At 42.3% G+C, this 20,608-nt stretch overlaps 1 protein-coding gene across 4 annotated transcripts in view; it reads right to left on the minus strand.

Moving 5' to 3' along the window:
* Positions 1-3,495: 3,495 nt before the first annotated feature.
* The window catches only part of UNK (unk zinc finger), a 50,967-nt gene continuing 33,854 nt past the window's right edge, over positions 3,496-20,608 (minus strand). The window contains exons 8-17 of one of the 4 annotated variants that reach the window (XM_083147972.1): positions 18,903-19,045; positions 18,557-18,604; positions 17,435-17,620; positions 17,186-17,251; positions 15,264-15,438; positions 13,109-13,210; positions 12,535-12,723; positions 9,597-9,778; positions 7,297-7,572; positions 3,496-5,906 (exon numbers count right to left, since the gene is read on the minus strand). In XM_083147972.1, the coding sequence (XP_083004098.1) occupies positions 5,748-5,906; positions 7,297-7,572; positions 9,597-9,778; positions 12,535-12,723; positions 13,109-13,210; positions 15,264-15,438; positions 17,186-17,251; positions 17,435-17,620; positions 18,557-18,604; positions 18,903-19,045 (1,526 nt within the window). In that variant the 3' untranslated portion in view covers positions 3,496-5,747. The remainder of the gene's footprint in view (positions 5,907-7,296; positions 7,573-9,596; positions 9,779-12,534; positions 12,724-13,108; positions 13,211-15,263; positions 15,439-17,185; positions 17,252-17,434; positions 17,621-18,556; positions 18,605-18,902; positions 19,046-20,608) is intronic. The other 3 variants (XM_083147973.1, XM_083147974.1, XM_083147975.1) reach the window with 3 other exon arrangements.

The raw sequence follows: 20,608 nt of genomic DNA on the forward strand, positions 1-20,608 counted from the left end.
TGAGCTGATTGGTTGGTGGTTTATAACTCTCCATTTTATCATTTTTCAAAGCTTGGTACATCTCGCCCAAGAAAGATGTGATTGCTTATTCATGGGAGATAGATAATGTACCAGTCTCCCAACCGCCACCCCAGGCATTGTTTCCCACAGTTCGGACAGCAGGAGAGTCACTAAAAATGGGACTGTTCTGCAGAAATCAGGACAATTCTGCTTTTTACAGTATGAAGTAAAAAACTAGCTGATGTACCCATTTTCAAAATACAAAACATTTACGGAGTGAACATTTTACCCCTTTTCAACACCCTAGAAGTCCAGTTTCCAGACCACCCAGCAGGCCATGTGTTACACATTACCCAGCAGGTGCACATTTTCCAAAGCTCAATGACAGGCAGACATTTTCCTCATAACTCCAAAGAGAACCATCCAATTACAACACCAATGGGGAGTATTCAATGATTTTTTTCTCCATGTGCAGCGAATCCTGCTTAGGATTCGCTGCACATTCGCAGGGTTGCGGAGGGCTGCAGCATTCGCTGCCAGCCCTCCCTGTCACCCTATTCAATGCAGCAGGCGCTAGCTGCCCCTGCTGGCGAATTTTAACCCCTGCGGTGAATGCTGCAGGAAGCCGGGGGACGGAGGCAGGCAGGGAGATGTCCCAGAATTTGTGGGGGAGGGCTATCGGGGCACAGGCAGCAGAGGCTGCCCCCCGGGAATGCTGGCTCGGGACAGGGGTAGGCAGGGGTAGGAAGCCGCTCCTCTGGTCCCGCACGTAACAAGCCGGGACCAGAGTGAAGTGAATAAATGAATATCTAATGAGCGGCTCCCGGCCCCCTGCTGGTGAAAGTGTAAAAAAAAATAATTAAATATATATTAATATACTTCAAGCACATGAATAAAAATACCATGCCCCTTTACGAATGCAAAATGGTGAATCATGGCAAAAATTCGCCATCCTAGCATTGAATACACTCTCGGCGCATCCCAGTGAAAACCCCATTGAAATACACCAGCTGGCCGGCATTCACTGTTTGCTTTCGGCGAACAGTGAACATTGAATAGGGTGAATCATATTTTCAGTGAAAAAAATTCATTGCAAGGAGTGAAAACAGCCAGATTCGCCAAAAAAAAAAAATGGTGAATCGGGAGCATTAAATACTGGCCAATATCTTAAAGCAAATCTACAGACCAAGGGCAAGATGTACTAAGCCTTGAAAAGTGATAAAATGGAGAGTAATAAGCCATCAACCAATCGGCTCCTAACTGACATTTTTCGAGCACAGCCTGTTACATGGCAGATAGGAGCTGATTGGCCGGTGTGTTATCACTCTCCATGTTATCACTTTTCAAGCTTAGTACATCTGGCCAAATTACCTTTCATTTGGTAAATAATATGTCCTGTTCATACAACAGCGCCAGATTAATGGTTATCCTAATTAGTTCAATAAGAAATAAACTGGTGATTACCAAAACCTAAATAACTTTTTATTTTTACAGTTTATTTATTATTGAACTAATGTTTAAAAAGTATCAGCGGCAAAAAGGGGTGATTCAGATTTGAAAGTATAATGGAAATAAATGATCACACACACACAAAACTATTTCCACAAGTAAAGCTACAACCTATAGGGGCGTGAAAATGTTTTTGCCTCTTTCATGATTTCTTCTATTTTGGCATATGTGACAATGATGTCAGATCTTCAAACAAAATTAAGTATAAGACAAAGAAAACCTGAGTAAAACATAAAATAGTTTTTAAATGAACATTTCCTTTAATAAATGTAACCCAACTCCCATATCACCGATGTGAAAAATGAATTGCCTCCATAAATTGAATAACTGGTAGTGCAACCTTTACCGGCAACAACTGTAACCAAACCCCTCTAAAAACTGGAGAGCAGTCTTTTACATCACTGCGGAGTTTATTTCATTCAGCCACATTATAGGGGTTTCATGCAGGGACTGCTTATTTAAGGTCCTGTCACAGCATCTCAATTGGATTTTGCTTAGGCCACTCCAAAACCTTAATTTTGTTTATTATGATCCATTCAGAGGTCGACATGTGGAGAACAGAATGATTCTGTCATGATTCTGTCAATTATGTTAAGTCACGGTCACCCAGAAAATTACACCATTACACCACCAGTTCTTATTGTGGAATGCTGTGTAAAAGATCCTTTTTTAGACTCATAACTCCACCTAAAATTAGCCCAAAAGGCTTAAGGGGGGTATTCAATAGGTGTCATGCTCCCGCAGCCATCTCCCGACAGGGGAGATGGCTGCGGGGCCCTATTCAATGCTGTCTTCCCCGACAGCATTGAACAGCCAGAAATAGGCGAGCTCCCGGCCGGAGCTCGTCTATTTCTATCCTCAGCTTGTGGCCGTGCCCCCTTCTCACCGATCGGTGGCCCGGACATTGAATCCCGACTGCCGAGCTCCAGGCAAGCAAAGCGAGAATGGGACAGGGGCACGGCTGTCGCGCTAGCTCGACAGCCGTGCCCCTGGCATTGAATACCCTAAGGGTTATCAATGTGTTTTTTTTGGAGGCAAATTTAAGAGAAACTCGATTGTAAACTGTGGATAAAAAAAGGTGGTAAATGCCAAATGTGCTATAACCAGTGTGATCTGTCACATACACTTACTAAAGCAGATAAGAAATATAACTATTTTTCCATCGCTATACTATTGCATGAGACAAAAGATCAAGTGTTATAAAAAAATGATAAGCACACTAGCACAGCACATCAACACTAGGTTAATGCGCCGTGGGTCTTGTACTGATTGCCAGAGGGGTGACTTTTCCAACCCCCACTTTGTCAGCCAGTGTTAATACAAGGGGCCTTATTCTGGTTCACTCGCAAAAGCAAATTCCTTCTCAAATGGACAAAACCATGTGCACTGCAGGGGGGGGGGGGGGGGGCAGATGTAACATGTGCAGGGACAATACAGACTTCTTAATTTTTACACTGCAATATAGATCTCACTTTGACGTAAACTCCACCAAAATCTAATTCTCTCTGCACAAGTAACATCTCCCCCCCTGCAGTGCACATGGTTTTGTCCATTTGAGGAGGAATTTGCCTTTGCAAGTGAACCACAATAAGGGCCAAGATGTGTTAATATATCTGGTGCTATTGATTTCTGCTTTGCCTTGGTAAGAGTTTGATGCAGACAACAGTAACGCTCTCTGTATCTGTGTATACATATCAATTAAAATATGTATACTAATCCTATGTCACATGAGCTTCTCCCTGATTTTGAGCATTTTGGGAATATTGTGCTCCAGTCATTACTGTGACATTTCTAGAGCATATTCAATTAGCTGCAAGGTTTACAATGTGATGTAAGGCTCTACATAGCAGATGAATGTGCATAGTCTCTGCCTTTGCGTATGCTCTTTTTATGGACATGCATAGTAAAATCATACAACATATGCTGCGCAAACATATGTTCAACTTTCCATCAGCCCAAAAACAATTAGTCATAATCACAAATCAGTCTCCTTCTTCAGAACAGATTTTATTTTTGACAATTCAAAAAAATTTTATTTTTCACATATAGATTTATTTCATATATAAAAAAAAGAAAAAAAAATTCACATGTTTAGATTTTGATACAAACCTTTTCTGATCATGCCCAGTTGAGCAAGCTCAGTGCAAAAAGAAAAAAAAAAAGAGGAATTCTGGGAGACAAGGTAGGCCTTAAATTCACCAGTGTTGGCCAATGCAGCTGGGAACATTAGTATTGAGAGTGATTGGGATTAATGGGAATGTATTGCAGCATTGACACACAAATAATAAGAACACATATTTCAATACAGCTAGCATCTTTGTTGGCAAAATCCTCTTATAACTTTAGCCTTAGAGTAATAAGAGATGTTAATTGAGGAGTTCTTAATAAAGTAACTGCTTAAGTGTCCTACACACGGGGCGATTTCAGGGCATTTTCTAAGCGATCTCACTACATCGCTTAGAAAATGCCCCTACAAAGCTTCATGTGTAGGGGCCATTGCGATAGCACCGTATGCTGAGCAATCTTGCTGAGTGTTCTGTGTGATCTAGCATCGCTGAGAACACAAAGCTAATCTCCCTTTACTACAGTCTGTCTTTAGACAGTGTTCCTGTACCTAGCTGTAGTGGGAAAAAAATGTTCAGTTGCAAAAGGAAAACCTTCTTGGTCCAAACATGTAGTAAGTGAAGAACTGCAGAACTAAAAGGCAGGTTGTGAACGATTTAAATTTCCTCACACATGTACAAACACAAAAGCACATCTCTCTCAAGCACTGTGTGCTACTGGCCATACACCACACCGTGCTACTTGGATTTCAAATTTTAACCTATGGATAATTCTCTTCAGCATCTAAAAGTAGAACATGTTTATATATCTCATACTTGATAGTGAGGTGGATGAAAATATTTCCCCCAATGTATATATACTACATGTCCTGTAAACAGACAATTCCCACAATTGCAAGTATTACAATGCTCTCGATTAGGACCGGTGCCCCCCCCCGTGTTCATTTCCTACGATTCACGGATTATTGGGGGAGGGTCTAAAGATGCATATAGCATCATTTAGTCCCACCCTCCTCGAAGACCCGTGAAATGACGTCTACATTAGGCCCCGCCCACTGAAGTGCTGCTGACAGTCTCCTCTCAGGGAGACTTTAAAAGTAGACAACCCTGCTCTAGATAGGTCTTTAAATATTATTACATGTAAAAAGCACTGGTATAAATATCTATGGACATACATATACTGCTTCCCAGAATCCCTGGCTGATACACAAACCTCACCATGGGAGGCTGCTACGCTTTCATTTGTTTTTGTGACACTGCCCATTTTGAGGCTGGACATGTCCGGGCTTGTTTCCTAAAACATGTAATCAAAAACAGGTTAAACTTTATCAAGATTCCATAAGTAAAAAGAACACTGTTGTCCTGTTAAAAGACAGTTAACCTTTAAGTTTCTAATTTTAGGAAATGGTTTTGTGGAAGGAATAAAACAAAACAAAGAAACTCTTTGGGCACACAATACTGAAATGATTACTTGCATGGACAAGAAATATACTTGATTTCACAGATTCATTTTATCTGTGCGAGACAAAAAAAAATGACGTTTACCACAAACTCTACACTAGAATACTGTTACGTTCCAATGATGTCTACCATTTAAGATAATTCTTCAGAACATTCTAGTGAGGGAAGAGCATTTGCAGAATCTTAGCACATACAAGATGGCCGAATTCATGACCAGTCTTGTCTCCCACAAAAGGGCTATTTCACATCCAACAAACTGTACAAATGTAAGTGTTCCTCAGACTTAATCCTTGTTTATTATCTTTCATGGAAGTGCTGCATTACTTTCCACAGCTCCAAAGAGATGACTGCACGACAGCCGACCAGCTTCTCTGAAAATGTTGGAGAGCTCCACAAGGCATGGTTTGTAGGGGTAGAAATATACATTAATTGGTCCCATTAAAATACATCATTGTAGCATGAATCTCTTGCATCCAATTGGGACAAGATATGCCATCTGGACAGTCACCCCCAATAAGGAGGCTCTTGAAAATTTCTCTCAGAGGAAAAAACTCAGAGGCTTCGTGGCAAGTTTTAAATGAATGAAAAACTTTTTGTTTGTTTAAAAGTGCTCAGCTTTGCTAGGTTTCCATTGTATGAATATATCTTTATATATTTATATAAGTGTGTATAAAAAACAGAGTTTTCGGAAGCCTGAGTCCAGGCTTGCATGGGTCATGGCTGCAGAACAGGTGATATATTAAGCTGACAGTTACGGCAATCTCCCTCTTCGGCCGCACACACTTCGCATAGCACACCATGTTGGCACTGTAACATTGCTCTGTTCTGGTCTTGACATTTGTGACATTTCATAGACTGGATCTGATAAACTGCCTGAAACAGAAGAACACATCACAGTGCATAAGACCAAGAGCTCATCATGACTGTAATGTAACAGCAAAGCATATAAGGGCAGTGCAAGGCAGCACAAAAACACAGATTGGGATGTCCAGTTTTAGACACTATTCCTCCCACACTATGGGGGTGATTCAGGTTGGCTCGTTAGTTGCTGAATTTGGTCTAGGGACTGATGTTGCGGGTCTGCGCATGGGATTGGGCGGAAATATGCATGTGCAGACCAGATGTGCGAACGCCTTTGGTGAGTATCATACTCGCTGGGTGTTCGCACACTAAGGGGATGTAAGGGTATGGGGGTGGAGAACGGGCTGGGGCAAGGGAACGCCCAGCATTTTATGGGTGTCCTCATGAAAACGCTTGCCGTTCCCCTGGGAGATTCGCGTGGCAGCGGGGGGTGGGCGTTTGCTTGCCCGACAGGCGGTTTACCCACTAGCTAAGCAGCGAAACAATGCTGCTTAGCGAGCGGGTCTGAACCAGGCCCAATAAGTGTAGTCCATCAGTGGGGCCAATTAACAGTATTTGAAAGCATTGAGAGGAAACACAGTAAGTTTACAGTAACTTTTCAAGGTTGCCGATTCTTCCACTGGCTCGTACACTGGATTTAAATGTGACCCCAAACCAGGTGTGTTTGAATTGAATATAAGTGTCACTTTGTAAAGGCTTTGCTTTATAAGCAGCGGCTTTGCATGCAGCAAATGACTGGAATAAAATGAATCTTCAGAATTGTCATTTTCCTTACTGGTACTCCCCATTCCATCCTACCGGTTATCTGGATCAGAATAAGAATGTAAGGTAGGCTAAATAGCAGGGCATTTTTTATTAAACCTCAATCAAGGTACCCATACACTGAGCCGGTTAGGGCCGATTCCGACTGTGAAATCGGCCCAAATCGGCTCAGTTTAATGTCCCCTCAGGTCTGATGCACGGTCCCATGCAGTGGTCGGACCTGCTGGCCGTACAGCCACCCGACCTGGGACTGCCTTCCCTGTGCGGCAGGGGAGGGCAGCGTGGTCCGGCCAGCTGGTGGCAGGCAGCTGGGTCTGTCCGAGAGGCGGCTGGAGCTTGTAGTGGCATTTTGCCGGGTAGCAAGATGCTGAGTATTTTTAAATGACTGACCGGACGTTGATTGGCTGAGACCCCCCCCCCCCTTCCAGCTGGCCAGACCCCACTGCCCGCCCTCCGCAGCAGCTCTCCCTGGAGTATTACATGCAATAAATCGCATGTGATTTATTGCATGTAAAAATGGCACATCAAGTGCAAGATTGCATGTGAGCCTCCTGGGGGGCTGCCGGGGGAGGCTCTGGGCAAACTGGTCCGACTTGTCCTTAGGACAAACCGGCCCAGTGTATGGGGCCTTTAGACTCACCTTATCAACTCTCTCCAGACTGGCATGTAGCTGCTTCTGAATGCTATATAGTGTGGTGAGAGGAAGACCTTCTAATTCGGACACAGAGCTATGTAGTTTAGAATCCTGTGCCCCTGGAATTCTCTCCATCTCTTCCTGAAGTTTCTTCAGCTTCTGCTCTAGAGCATCTATCTGTTCCCGGGCCAGTTCACATTCCATACTGGCTGCTGTAGCTCGCTCATTGGCCTCCTCAGCTTCTTTTTTCCAGGCATCGCAGGCCTGATGAGAGAACAGTAGCTAACAAAGATTTCACCTTCTAATATCAAAAGTTGAAGGAGTGATGAAACATCCCTCCTCTATCAATAGCAAACAATATACAACATACAAAAAAAATAAAACACAAGGCAGTATTTTATACAATCAAATAGTGCTCATTCGGTTGAAACCAGAATGTCATGGTGTAGCAACTGAGCACGCACCACAGTGCACATGTGCTAAGGTACTGTACCTTTGCAATGCCGTTCGCAGTAAGGAATCTGTTGCAGAATGATTGACCGGAGAAGCCATTTGGGGGAAGTAACAATGAGTGTCTGTAATACACAGGTATTTTGGGGAGTGTCTCAGTGTGCAACTGTGATCTCATACACAGATAAATGATGCCCGCATCGCAGCTCCCATGGCCATTATGGGCTGCAGTAGAGACAATGTTCCTTGCATCTGCGTCATGCTTGCAACAGAGTACTCAGTTGCTGAGCAAGTTGTGATGGATTTGGTGGACCTGTCTATTACTTGTGGACAGTTTGTACACTTGAGTTGGCTTCCAGATTTGCCACAAAAAACCCCCCCAAAAAAAAACAGATTGTTGCTGCATCGGCATTGCGTCTGCATCTAAATCAGGACCAATGTTACAAAGTGATCATATAAAATAGTAGTGAATAAATAAAATTGACCATTTGGTTTTAACCACTGCTCATAGAGGATCACTTAACCTTAGAGTGTAGAGGGTTCTACAGCAGGAGTAATCACTGAATGCATTACCAGCATATGGGTGAAGGCTAGGATTCTTTGAGCTAAGCAGCTATTTGAGAACATCTCTACAGACTACGATAAGGGTCATGAATTGGTCTCTCTGAAAAATAACCATGAACATGTTGAAAACCTGCTTAGGTTTGTCTGAGAGTAAAGGTGCTTGCACTTCATCTCTTAGTTTAATGTTTCTTTTTCTTCTTACAGGAATACCTGAGCAAAGGCTTGAGAGATCCTTGTAAAGTCCAGGTTTTATCTATCTCCAGCAAAGGGAATTTAGCTTGCTTTGCTCTCTGCAGAGGATTCTCCATATTCAAATGCCCCATATTTGTCTGGTTTCATGGGACCGAACTTTTGTTCTTTCACAAAAACTACCTTTCAATCCTCTTCAGGGGTCTCTTTTACTAGGTATATCCTCAGCTGGAAGGGTGTATAGATTGGCTGCCCTGTCTTGCAGCTTTCCAAATCTGGGGCCGAATGTAACAGGGCATGAGAATCAGAAAGTGAGATATTTTGGGAAAATTTCCCCTTTATTTTTTAAAGGCGTCAATAGTTTACATGGCAAAACCAGGATGATTTTGCAATGTAATTGATTGCCGCTTTTTAAAAAAAGGGAAAACTCTCCCAAAATATCTCACTTTCTGATTTTCACACCCTATTACATTTGGACCCTGGTATTTCGTAAATGCAGAGCACACCAAGCCTTTGTTCCAACTCAGTCAGAGATATTGTTGTGCCTGCTGGGACAGGATTTAGCCTTAGGGAATAAGGAATATCACTACCTCCTGAATGAAGGTAGACTCTCCTGAATTAAAGTAGAGCCGTGAGGGTCTACCAAGATACAGTGTTCTCCTTGTATAGGACAAATAGCCACCTTGTACTTTATGACATGGAAAAGAGGATGGTCAAGAAACAAATCAGATTCCATTGGAAAGACACACATCTGGGAAGGCAGTCTGGGCTGCAGATAACATTATGGTCAACTCTAATACCTCCTGGACAGTACAGTCCTACAAGCTATTAGCTTTGCCCAAGTGGCCCAAAGAGGATATTATGGACCTACAGGTATCGAATCCTATACCTTGCACTAGTGTAGATAGATTGGGGGTGAAGAAGGAATAAGACATTATGTAAACAAGTTTTTCATTTTACTTTCAGTGTCTACTGCTGCAACAGCGCCCCATACACCACAAGGTTAGCAGTATTCCCTAAATGGGTAAGGCAAAATGGATGAAATTGCATGTAGTAATTATGTAACATCAGAGAACAAGATGCTAATATGCTCCACTCTGTACCTGCTTAGCTTGTTTCCAGGAGTCCTCCCATTGCTTGATAGTGGTACTGGCCTCCTCCAGCTCCTGGCGCAGCCTAACCAGCTCAGCTCCACCTGGGCCTGATGGGAATGCAGGGGACGACCCAGGGGAATAGCTACCAGATACAAAATGCTCCCATATGCTGTTATTCATCCCGTTCAGGCCTGAATGCACAAATAGGAGTTACATTTACATGGAGTAATTAGCAAAGGGCAGCATGTAATTATCAATTAATAAAAAGCTGGGGGGGGGGGGGCAATTGGAAATAAGAGATCATTTTGGAGGGGCTTTTGTAACAGGAGAGGCATTGTAGCTCCAGAGGGAAACTATTAGAGAAAATTGCTTTAGTTTTTGTAACCTAAGGAGTCATAAGAGGCAAAAAAATGGTACAGCTTAAGAAAGAGAAATACGTTAACTTCAGAAAAAGAGTATTTCTGCAGGTCACCTAGAGAGATGCAGTCAGCACCCTCCAACACATCCACCACAAAACCTGACACCTCAACAGCAGGAAATACCTCCCATAATGTAGTAAGAGGAGATGTATCGCCTAGTAATCAGGTCCCAAATGTGACAGGTAAAGCGAACACCTGGGGAGTAGAAGAGACTAGAGGCCCGAGAAGAGAGAAGATACTTAGAAGTGAAGCTTTACAAGTCATCATTTCCAAATCAATCCAATATGGTCTACTAGAAGAAGCACACCAGAACAGACTGCCTACTGTGGGAAGTTAATAATACAGCTTTAGTATCCAGAAAACCACAATCACTATTTGTAGAAGCCCTACGTAAGTTGGCAAAGCTAACTATAGGCAACTTATCTCTCCAAGGAAACGGTCCAGACCAGCAGCGGCTCTGGGGCAGGGCAGTATATGGAATCCTACATGTAAAGTTCTAAGGCAAACCTCTGTCATTTCAAACTTATGTTCTGATCCTTTAGTGATGCCCTTTCCATCACTAGACAGTCATAACTCATCTCCCAGTCTAAAAACCCTGGCTGCCTCTTTGCCACTGTGAACTCCCTCCTCTGTCCATCACTCCCTCCGCTTCCCGCCTCACTACCTGCTGTTGACTTTTCCATTTAATTCACATCCAAAATGTACTCAATATGTCAGATCACCACATCCCACACACCATCAGCAACCAGCCAACTCTTTTCCCTTACTACCCCTACCAATCCCTTTTATGAACTCTGATCTCCTTTTCCCTTGTATCTGGCGAGTAAGTCCCTTCCCCCTCTAGCTCCTTGACCCTATCACCTTCCGCCTCCTCACTCTTTTTGCCTATTTCCTCCACAATCTCTACCTCTCGCTTTGTCCTGTCTGCCGTCAAGCATGCTCTAGTCTCCCCTATTCTTAAAAATAACCTACCCTTAAATCAAACACTCATAGATTTTAGAAGATCCAGAAGTTCGACCATCAGTCCGCTGGTTTTAAATGGTGAGGAGGTGGAGAGGGTTACTAATACTACATTTTTGGTAAAAAAAATTACATTTTCTGAAGATCTGTCCTGGTCCACACATACCGCAATGGCAGTTGGAAAGGCTCAGCAACGCCTTTTTTTTTTTTTGCGAAGATTACAAGGAGCTGTACTATCTAGGCCAATGCTAATGAATTTTCACTGTTGTGTAATCGAGAGTCTGTTGACTTATGCCATTGCGTTATGGTAAGGGAATTCGAAGTGCTCTGATCGGAGATCCCTAGACAGGATAGTCAAGGCCGCAGAAAAAGTCATTGGCCAACCCAAGGTTGGCAGATATTTTTTTAAAGAGGGGAAAAGTTAATGCTATTAAAATGATTTCAGATCCTAGCCATCCCTGTTATTCTCTTTTCTCCCTGTTGCCCTCTGGGAAACGTTACAGGTGCTTAGGTTGCCGTACTAGTCGGTTGCGGAACAGTTTTTTCCCATCTGTTATTTAATGTTTGAATTGTAGTATGTGAATTGTGAGTATTTATTTCTCTCTCTTCTATTTTTCCTTGAGAATTTCACTTATGCATTTTTTAATGTTGTAGTGACAATAAATTGATTAAATTGATTTAATAGCCAACTACTGACCCATCTATTTCCTCCCTTTTGCCTGCAATCTCCTTAACATACTGTAAATATTTTTTTGATCCTGGACCACCAACCGGAGGCACCCTTTCAAGTGTCCCAAGGTACCACAGGGTGCCTAGGCACACAGTTTGGGAACCACTGGTCTATACAATGATAGCTGGTACGGTTAGGTGAGGCTTGTACCCTGCTCTTCTCAGCACATCTTATTTCTATGCTGTATCATGGAGTCTCAGCATTGCATAAACGTCTCTGGAGCAGGAGTGGTTACAGCAGAGCAGTCCATGTACACTACATGTTATGATTACTGTATATACTCTATCTTTGGCAATTTGTTGTTTATCACGTGCATGATGTTGCACATACTGCCTGGGGTGTCACTGTCTGCTGTGTTGTTTCTAGCACAGGTCTGGTTTGCATATCAATGCTGATATACAGACCACAGTGTGCTATAAGCACTACAGCAGACAGCGACACCTCAGGCAGGGAAGAGGAACTGCATGAGTTTTCAAAGATAGCGGGTGCTAGAATGAACACGATCACATATGTAAAACAGTGAAATGTGGGGCTTATTGAATACCCCCTTAGACTGATGAAATACAACAGTAATAAAAGCTCCTGCTCAAACATTAATACAACAATATTGTGATCCACCCATTTTTCTCTTTTGTGTCCAATTTCCATTTCTTTAAAAAAAATATATATAAAAAAAAGGTACTGATGAAATATAAATAACATTAATTTCTGTACAAAGTTTTCAATATAAGTTACCCCAGTATACAACAACTTTATGGTACAATTTGTTTCGATCTACAACAATCAGACCTAAAAAGACTACTGACAACAATTGGCAAACTGCTATCCAGGTACTCACCCAGTGACCCATGAGAGGCTGAAGTACTGAGAAAGGTGTTTTCTGATTGACTGTGTGGTCCGGGAGTCTGGTGGAGAAAGTGTGAGGAGATACTGACAGGTGGTGATGGGGAGGTGGAGTGGAAGGATGCTGAGCTACCTAAAGACCCAGGGATATTCACAGGAGCTGAGCTCTGCATCAGACTGCCACCTGTATTGAAATAATATTAAAACACAAGTGTAAATATCTTCAAATTATACACCATAAAGGCCCATACACACGGGGTGATTTCATGGCTATTTCTAAGCGCTCTGACTAGATCATTAAGCACATATACCCCCCCCCCCCCCCCTCAAAACGATTCCTATTGTCTGACTAGATCATGACCGCATGCAGTCAAAAACTAGTCAAATCGCCAGTGTTCTCACAAGAGAACACTGTTCCGCACAGATCACAGATGCATCGCATGTGAGCCAGCTATGTGTGCTGAGCGATCTGTGCTCGAACACATCGCTCAGCACGTGGCACCTGTCACCCTGTATGTACAGGCCTTTAGGGAAGCACGGAAAGAGACTTATTGGACATGATTAATTACCGAGCATGATGCTCCCAGGAGCTGCAACTGTGCTATTATCAAATGATTTTTCCAAAGCTGCTACCCCAAACTCATTCAAGTCTAGGTCATCTAGAGCGGATTCTGTAAGGAATTACAAAAAAAATTGAAAAAGGTTATCCGGGGGCATTATCAAAATGTCAAAAGAAACAAACACAAAAACATGTACATACGTTCAATTAGCAAACAATATAAACAAAAACTTAAATGAGCAGGAAAAAGATATAAAAGGAAAAATTCCCACTTTATACAGAGGGGACTCTTCAGGAAGATATGGTAACAGCTAACTGAAAAGGGAAATGGAACCCAAATTCATGGCTTACCCAATTCATTAGTTCTAAACAGTACCCTATATTCAAGATATAATCTATCATCAAAAAGGAGATCTCACAATGGTGGGTAACTACCCCAATGTAGAGAATTAAAGGGGTACATTATAAAAGAAAGACTAGCTTAAGTTACTGTATTTTAGAAAACCTTTTGGAGCTTGGAAGTTAATTAAAAATCTGTACATAAACTGAAGCAGAGATGTATCCAACCTTCCCGATAGATGAAATGGATTGGTTACCCACAGCAGTCAATCAGTTTCTAACTATTGTTTGCATAACAAAATATAAGACTGGGCAGAAAGAAGCTGATTGGCTACTATAGGTAAGTCCTTCACTTTATCTCTAAAACAGGCATGTCCAACCTTGGCCCTCCAGCTATTGTGAAACTACAAGTCCCATCATGTCTTGCCACAGTTTTGCTATTAGGGAGTGCTAAAACTATTGCAAGGCATGCTGGGATGTGTAGTTTCACAACAGATGGGGGGCCAAGGTTGGACATTCCTGCTCTGAAAGTTTGGTACATTTCTATTTCAGTGGTTTATTTACCAATATGTGTTTTTTTCCATGGAATTTAAATGCAGGGATGGCCCTTGACCATCGATGATTTGAAGTCAGAGATGGGAGAGAATCAAATGGGTTCCCGCAATTAATGATCCAGAGCTACCAAATATTTATAATTTTTATTTCTCCAATTGTCAGGTAAGGAGTTTGGGTAACAGCCTAGCTCGGCCCCCAATACCTGTAAAGGCTCTCCCTGGGCTCTGATTGGCCCACAGCTCTTTGAACACAACATATCGATGGTTTCCTTACTGATTATTTTACACCATCAATGGTGACCTTCAATGGATATTCCACCGAAGGCCATCCCTATGAAAGTTCTTCTTGGTAAACAGACCTCTGAAGCTCCTCTCCTTCCTCCCCAGAGAGATTATCTTAATGAGCCCAGAGCGTAGGAGAAGAAATGGTTACTGAAAGCATTAATTTTCACAGAGGAACCAGAAAACTGATAAGGCTCAGATTGCAAGATCTCCAACAAATTCAAAGAAAAAGGACATTAGGCAGCACTTTCCCACCAATATTAGCATTTTTTGGCGTACGTACAGATGACCGGGCAGGTGCCCAACACAGTTTCTCGGCCTAGCTAAGACCCAAGTAAAACTACTCTATAAATGTAAGCGTATTGTGTTACTAGCAAATTCTAATAAAGCATATACTGACATAATTAGCAATATAACAAGTATTGCTCTTTATGAACGGCCATAGGTTGGCTCCACCATATTTGGCACGGTTGTTCAGTTTGACCAATATGAGGTTTGTGCCTAGGTATGAACTAGGTGGTCTATATATAAGGTCTACATGGTGGCCACCAAATATGCCATGGCGACTTTGAATTTGTTAATTTTGTTAAAATGTTAATTTGTACAACTCTGCTCTGGATTTCTCCCAGTGCTGAAAACACAACCCCACCCCCCAAATCAAAACCCCCCAAAAAAACACAAAACATTGCATATATCTCCATCATATGTTTTAAATAAGAAACCATCATATTGATCTGGCTAAAATTAAATATTCTTCAAGATCTGTTTGATTCGAATCAAAGTTATTTTTTTTAGCAACACTGCATCAAATAATTGACCACCTTTTTCTTCTCTCTGTATATTATTGCTAGTACTTGCTATTCACATTAGCACCCCCTAATATGCATATCAATTAATACATGTAAACTATAGGGGCTCTCCAAAACTATTATATAGTGAATTTAATCTGTCTATTGTTCAAAGTTCCCGATGAGACCCCGAACACCTTACCTATAACGGATTCTACTGTGTCACTGGTTGGATAGAAGGGAAGAGCATTGGCGTTCATACCAGGGATGCCGCTTATAGCTGCAGGGCTGGGAGGCGTGGCCGCCAGACTAGATGTGATACTAGAGGAAATGCTTGAGGTTAATGGACTGCCCATTGGCAGGATTCCTAGTGCATCCTAGAACACCAATAATAACAAAGAAATACTAATTAGGAAACCTGAACATTTCATACGTTGTTAACAAAGGAAGATATATCAAAATAAAATGTGAAAAGTTGAATATGTTGAAGTGGACTAAAACATGGGCAACCCTATCTAACAGGCTAAACCTTATATTTGCACACACTACACGGTTATTATTGTAGTCCTTTACATCTGCTCATAAGTTACTGGTCTCTTACCATGAGCCAAACTTTGGTTAATTTGTATAAGTAGCAAGTATGTAGCAAGTATGTGGTAGTTTATACTGGCTCTGCGTGGAACTGCTCACCTTGAAAGTAACATGATTTGTATAATCAATGTAAAAGGTCTGGTAAAATAATACTGTGGAACAATTATGCAGCTTTTGTATCGTGTGATAAATATACACCAGCACATATCAGGACCTCCAGTTAATATGCATGTGGCAAAAAGAAACAGCAAATCCTTATTTTAATCTGTGGATATTCTCCTGTTTATTTAAAAAAAAGACAGAATAGCAATTGCAAAATTTTCAGAATGTATTTTAGGGATTCCCACATATGTTGAAATATGTTGTTAAACCTGGCAATGCACAAAAAGAAAAGATGCAGCATATATAATTTACATATGTTCAGCAATGTGTTTAAATGGCATAAACCTTTATAAAAGCACAACAGTATATTTGATTTCTTCCTTTATCGCAGGAAACTAGCTCCATGTGATCATATTCTGTTTCTTTATTACATCCACCTTCAACCACTACTGTCACATACATTGTTGGTGACTGCCTAGTAACGGATTCAGTACTGAATCCCGGCGTTCAGAATCCCGACGCCGGAATCCCGACAGCCGAAATGCCGACAAGGGGGGGACGTGGATTGCCCCCCCTTGCGGGCTCGCTGCACTCGCCACGCAGCGGGCCCGGTGCCTCGCTACGCTCGGCACACTAATTTATTCTCCCTCCAGGGGTGTCGTGGACACCCACGGAGGGAGAATATGTCGGTATTTCGGCAGTCGGGATTCCGGCGTCGGGATTCTGAACGCCGGGATCCCGACCGCCGGGATATTAACTGCATCCCCTAGTAACGTATGCTAATGGTAAAATCAGCGTATCTATATGCGCATGTATCACTCTGCTCACCGTTTCTTTTCTCTAGGGCTCAAACAGGAATGCAAGTTGGGCTAAATATGCCCACAACACTCCTGTGATCCAAGACAAATCTTTCCGTGCATGGCATGGTCGCCACCTAATTGCCAGCCAGAGACACACATTAGTCTGCTTGAGATGTTACTTGCACAGAGCTACTTGCTAATGTGGATATATTGTACAGACTCAGGGGATGATGCATGTTGGTTCGTTTCCGCCCCCGCAACAAACAGCCCAGCGAGTGTGCAACTCACCGGAATTCGCACATACGGAGAACAAATTCGACCCTTCTGATCGTTAGTGAATTGGGCCCTTAGTTTGATATTTTTATCACAGCCTGTGGCTAATCAAGGGAAGCATACACTTCACTACTTACGTCTGACTCAGAATCAGCACTCAGAATCCTTACTGGATATTATTCCAAGTCCCAACAAACATTTATACAGGGACTTAAAAATAGTCAATGTTTTTATGGTAATTAGCCTGCAATACAACATAATCTAGATTTCAGTTATTAAAAGGTAACAATGAAGCAGAAGCATTAATAAGGAGAATGCTAGTGGTGAACTTTTGGAGCAACTTCCAAATCTGCCTTACCTGCTTTGACTGCAGATGTGGTTGTTCTTGGCTTCTATGGTCTATCGAGTGTGATTTTAACTTTGCCTTGATAAAAACAACAAAGAGGGAGATTGAGAGAGGTCTGAACCTTCCTATTGAAAATGGTTAACCCGCAAAGTTCGGGAAACAGCAAGAGTATATAAAAGCACTACAAGATTCAGTCAGCATACACAGAAGAACAGCCAATGAAGACGAGAGACCGTAAGTACTGTTACTGCACATACTGACCTGGCTTTTAAAGTTCTTGAGATAATCCGTTACCACAGAGTCTTCTCTCTCACATCCTGGGGCTTTTTTATAGCTGCCTGAAAGGTCACTGTGGAAACCAAGGTTGTCTAGACTATGAGGTTTTCCAAGAGATCCAGGAGGAGATCCACAAGGATTGGTTGGGCTTCCTATGCTGGCACATAACATCTGAGACAGAGAGATATGGTCACATAATTAAAATGCAATAATAATAATACAGGTTGAGTCTCCCTTATCTGTATATTCCAAAAACAAAATATTCCGAAAACAGTGTATTTGTTACCGTGGCATGAGCGGCGCCCAACCCCCCCCCCGGCTCATTTTTCATACTTACCTCGTCCCCCGGTGTCCAAGGCGGCCTTCGGAATTCTCTTCAGCAGCATCTCTGGTCCCAAGGGTGCATTGCGTGAGGGCGCAGGGTGATGTCACCGACGCACTCACGTAATGCACCCCTGGGACCGGAGATGCAGCTGAAGAGGATTCCGAAGGCTGCCGTGGATATCAGGGGACACCGTGGAACCATCGGGGCACTGACGGGACCAGGTAAGTATGAAATAAGAAATCCAAAATCCGTAAAAATCCCTTATCCAAAATGCTTGTGGTCCTGAGCATTTTGGATAAGGGATACTTAACCTGTAATTATTATTATAACAGCATCTCTAATAATACAATGACCACCACCCGCCCACCTCACCCCCACAAAAAAAAAATTGCAAACTGGCATAATGGCATCACTGCATCCACACCCATCCCTGCAATGTAGTGCATGATTTACAGAATTTCATTGGGATAAATAAGAGGCTAACCATAGCAAATCATATTGTGCCCTGCCCACTTCATAATAGAAGTGGGAGGTCGCAGAGTCCGGAGAACTAACCGAAATCTGGAAGTCTCACCGAAATTTCATGAGGTAGAAAACTAAGATTTACTTTTACTTTGGGGTTTATCAGTTGTATGACGTATTACTTAACTGTTTCAATTTTTTTTTTTTTTTTTTTTAAAGCTTGTGTTAATAAGCATTTTAAAAAAACAAACATGAATGCTACAGTAGGATTTCAACCACTGAGACTGTCCATGCGCAAACACAGAAGTACAGGTACTTACTGTTGCTGATGTTGGGCTGGTTGGGAGATGGCTCATTTTGCCCCATACCTACAAAATGGCAGAAAATAACCATAAGAATGGTTCCCCTGGACTGTGGCATGGATCCATACTCCATGTGTATTAATTACATTTAATTCAGTGCTAGTGTCAACCTTCAATGTGAGTGTCTTGATCACCCCATTTATTTGCATTGGCATAAATACATACTATGAAAACCTATTACAAAATGGCAGTGAGTATATAACATTGTTGGCCCGGAGACAGATTACTGAAATCAGAAGAGATGGGTAGATCTCTGCACATAACAATACACTTATGGGCAAAAAAAAAAAATGAAGTCACGTACACTGCTGAAGTCTGGTGCATGTGGACTGGAAGGGCTCACAGGCACAGAGTCTCCTGCCGCAGAGGGCATATACATAATAGGTCCAGCTTGCGTAGGGCTTGACACAGCTGATGTAGACTGCAGGTCATCACATAGAAGAGACTCTGCAATCAGAGAGATACACTATTAACAAGCTGCTGAATATGTCAGGCCAATTAATCAGAAACAAAGTGGTAACATATTTAGGTATCTATAAGAGAGAAACAAGAGCATATAATAATTTGTCACCCCAACATAATTACACTACCATCCAAGAGTTTGGGGTCACTTAAAAATGTCAGCGTTATATAAATATAACACTAAATTAATCAGAAATACACTCTATACATTGTTAATGTGGTAAATGACTATATTAGCTGCAAACATCTGTTTTTTAAAGGAATACCTGCATAAGTGTATAGAGACCCATTTCCAGCAACCATCACTCCAGTGTTCTAATGGAACATTGTGTTTGCTAATCACGTTAAAAAACTAATAGAGGATTAGAAAATCCTTGTGCAATCATGTTAGTGCAGCTGAAAATGGGTTTGCTCATTAGAGAAGCTATAAAACTGGCCTTGCTTTGAGCTAGCTGAGTACCTGGAACATCACATTTGTGGGTTCCATTATACTCTCAAAATGGCCAGAAAAAAAGAGAACGTTCATGAGAAACTCGACAGTCGTTCTTCAAAATGAAGGCTATTCCATGTGAGAAATTGCCAAGAAACTGAACATTTCCTACAATCGTGTGTACTACTCCCTTCAGAGAGCAGCACAAACAGGATCTAACCAGAGTAGAAAGAGAAATGGGAAGCCCTGGTGCACAAATGAGCAAGAAGTCAAGTACATTAGAGTCTTTAGTTTGAGAAATAGCTGCCTGACAGGTCCTCAACTGGCAGCTTCATTAAATGCTACCCACAACATCAGTGTCAACGTCTACAGCAGGGGTGAGGAACCTTTTTTGTGCCAAGGGCCATTTGTAAGGGAAAAAAAATCGTTCGGGGGCCATTTGTAAAAATGTATCTTACAAATTGTCCTGCTGCAGCCGTTTCACGCTCCGGCGGCTGCCACTAAATAGGACTGAGAGTCTCCTGCTACTGTTAATTAAGAGGAATCTCGCAAGAACTACCAACTTCTTGCGAGAATTCCCCTGTACTTGACTCCTGGCAAAGGGTGGGAGGGCCACTCACACCGGCTACGGGGGCCGCATACGGCCCCAGGGCCTGAGGTTCCCCACCCCTGGTCTACAGTTAAGAGGCGACTCCGGAATGCTGGCCTTCTAGGCAGAGTGACAAATAAAAAGCCAGATCTGAGACTGGCTAATAAAAGGAAAAGATGAGCAAAAGAACACAGACAATGTACAGAGGAAGATTGGAAAAATGGTGTTATGGACAGACGTCGAAGTTTGAGGTATTTGGATCACACATAAGAACATTTGTGAGACGCAGAACAAGTGAAAAGATGCTGGAAGAGTGCCTGACACCATCTGTGAAGCATGGTGAAGGTAATGTGATTGTCTGGGGCTGCTTTGGTGCTGGTTAAGTGGGAGATTTTTACACAATAAAAGGGATTTTGAATATGGAAGGCTATCACTCCATTTTGCAATGCCATACCCTGTGGACAGGTCTTGATTGGAGCCAATTTCCTCCTCCAACAGGACAATGACCCAAAGCACACCTCCAAATTAT

This window comes from Crinia signifera, chromosome 6 (genome assembly GCF_055691185.1).
Source record: "Crinia signifera chromosome 6, ASM5569118v1, whole genome shotgun sequence".
Lineage (NCBI taxonomy): Eukaryota > Metazoa > Chordata > Amphibia > Anura > Myobatrachidae > Crinia > Crinia signifera.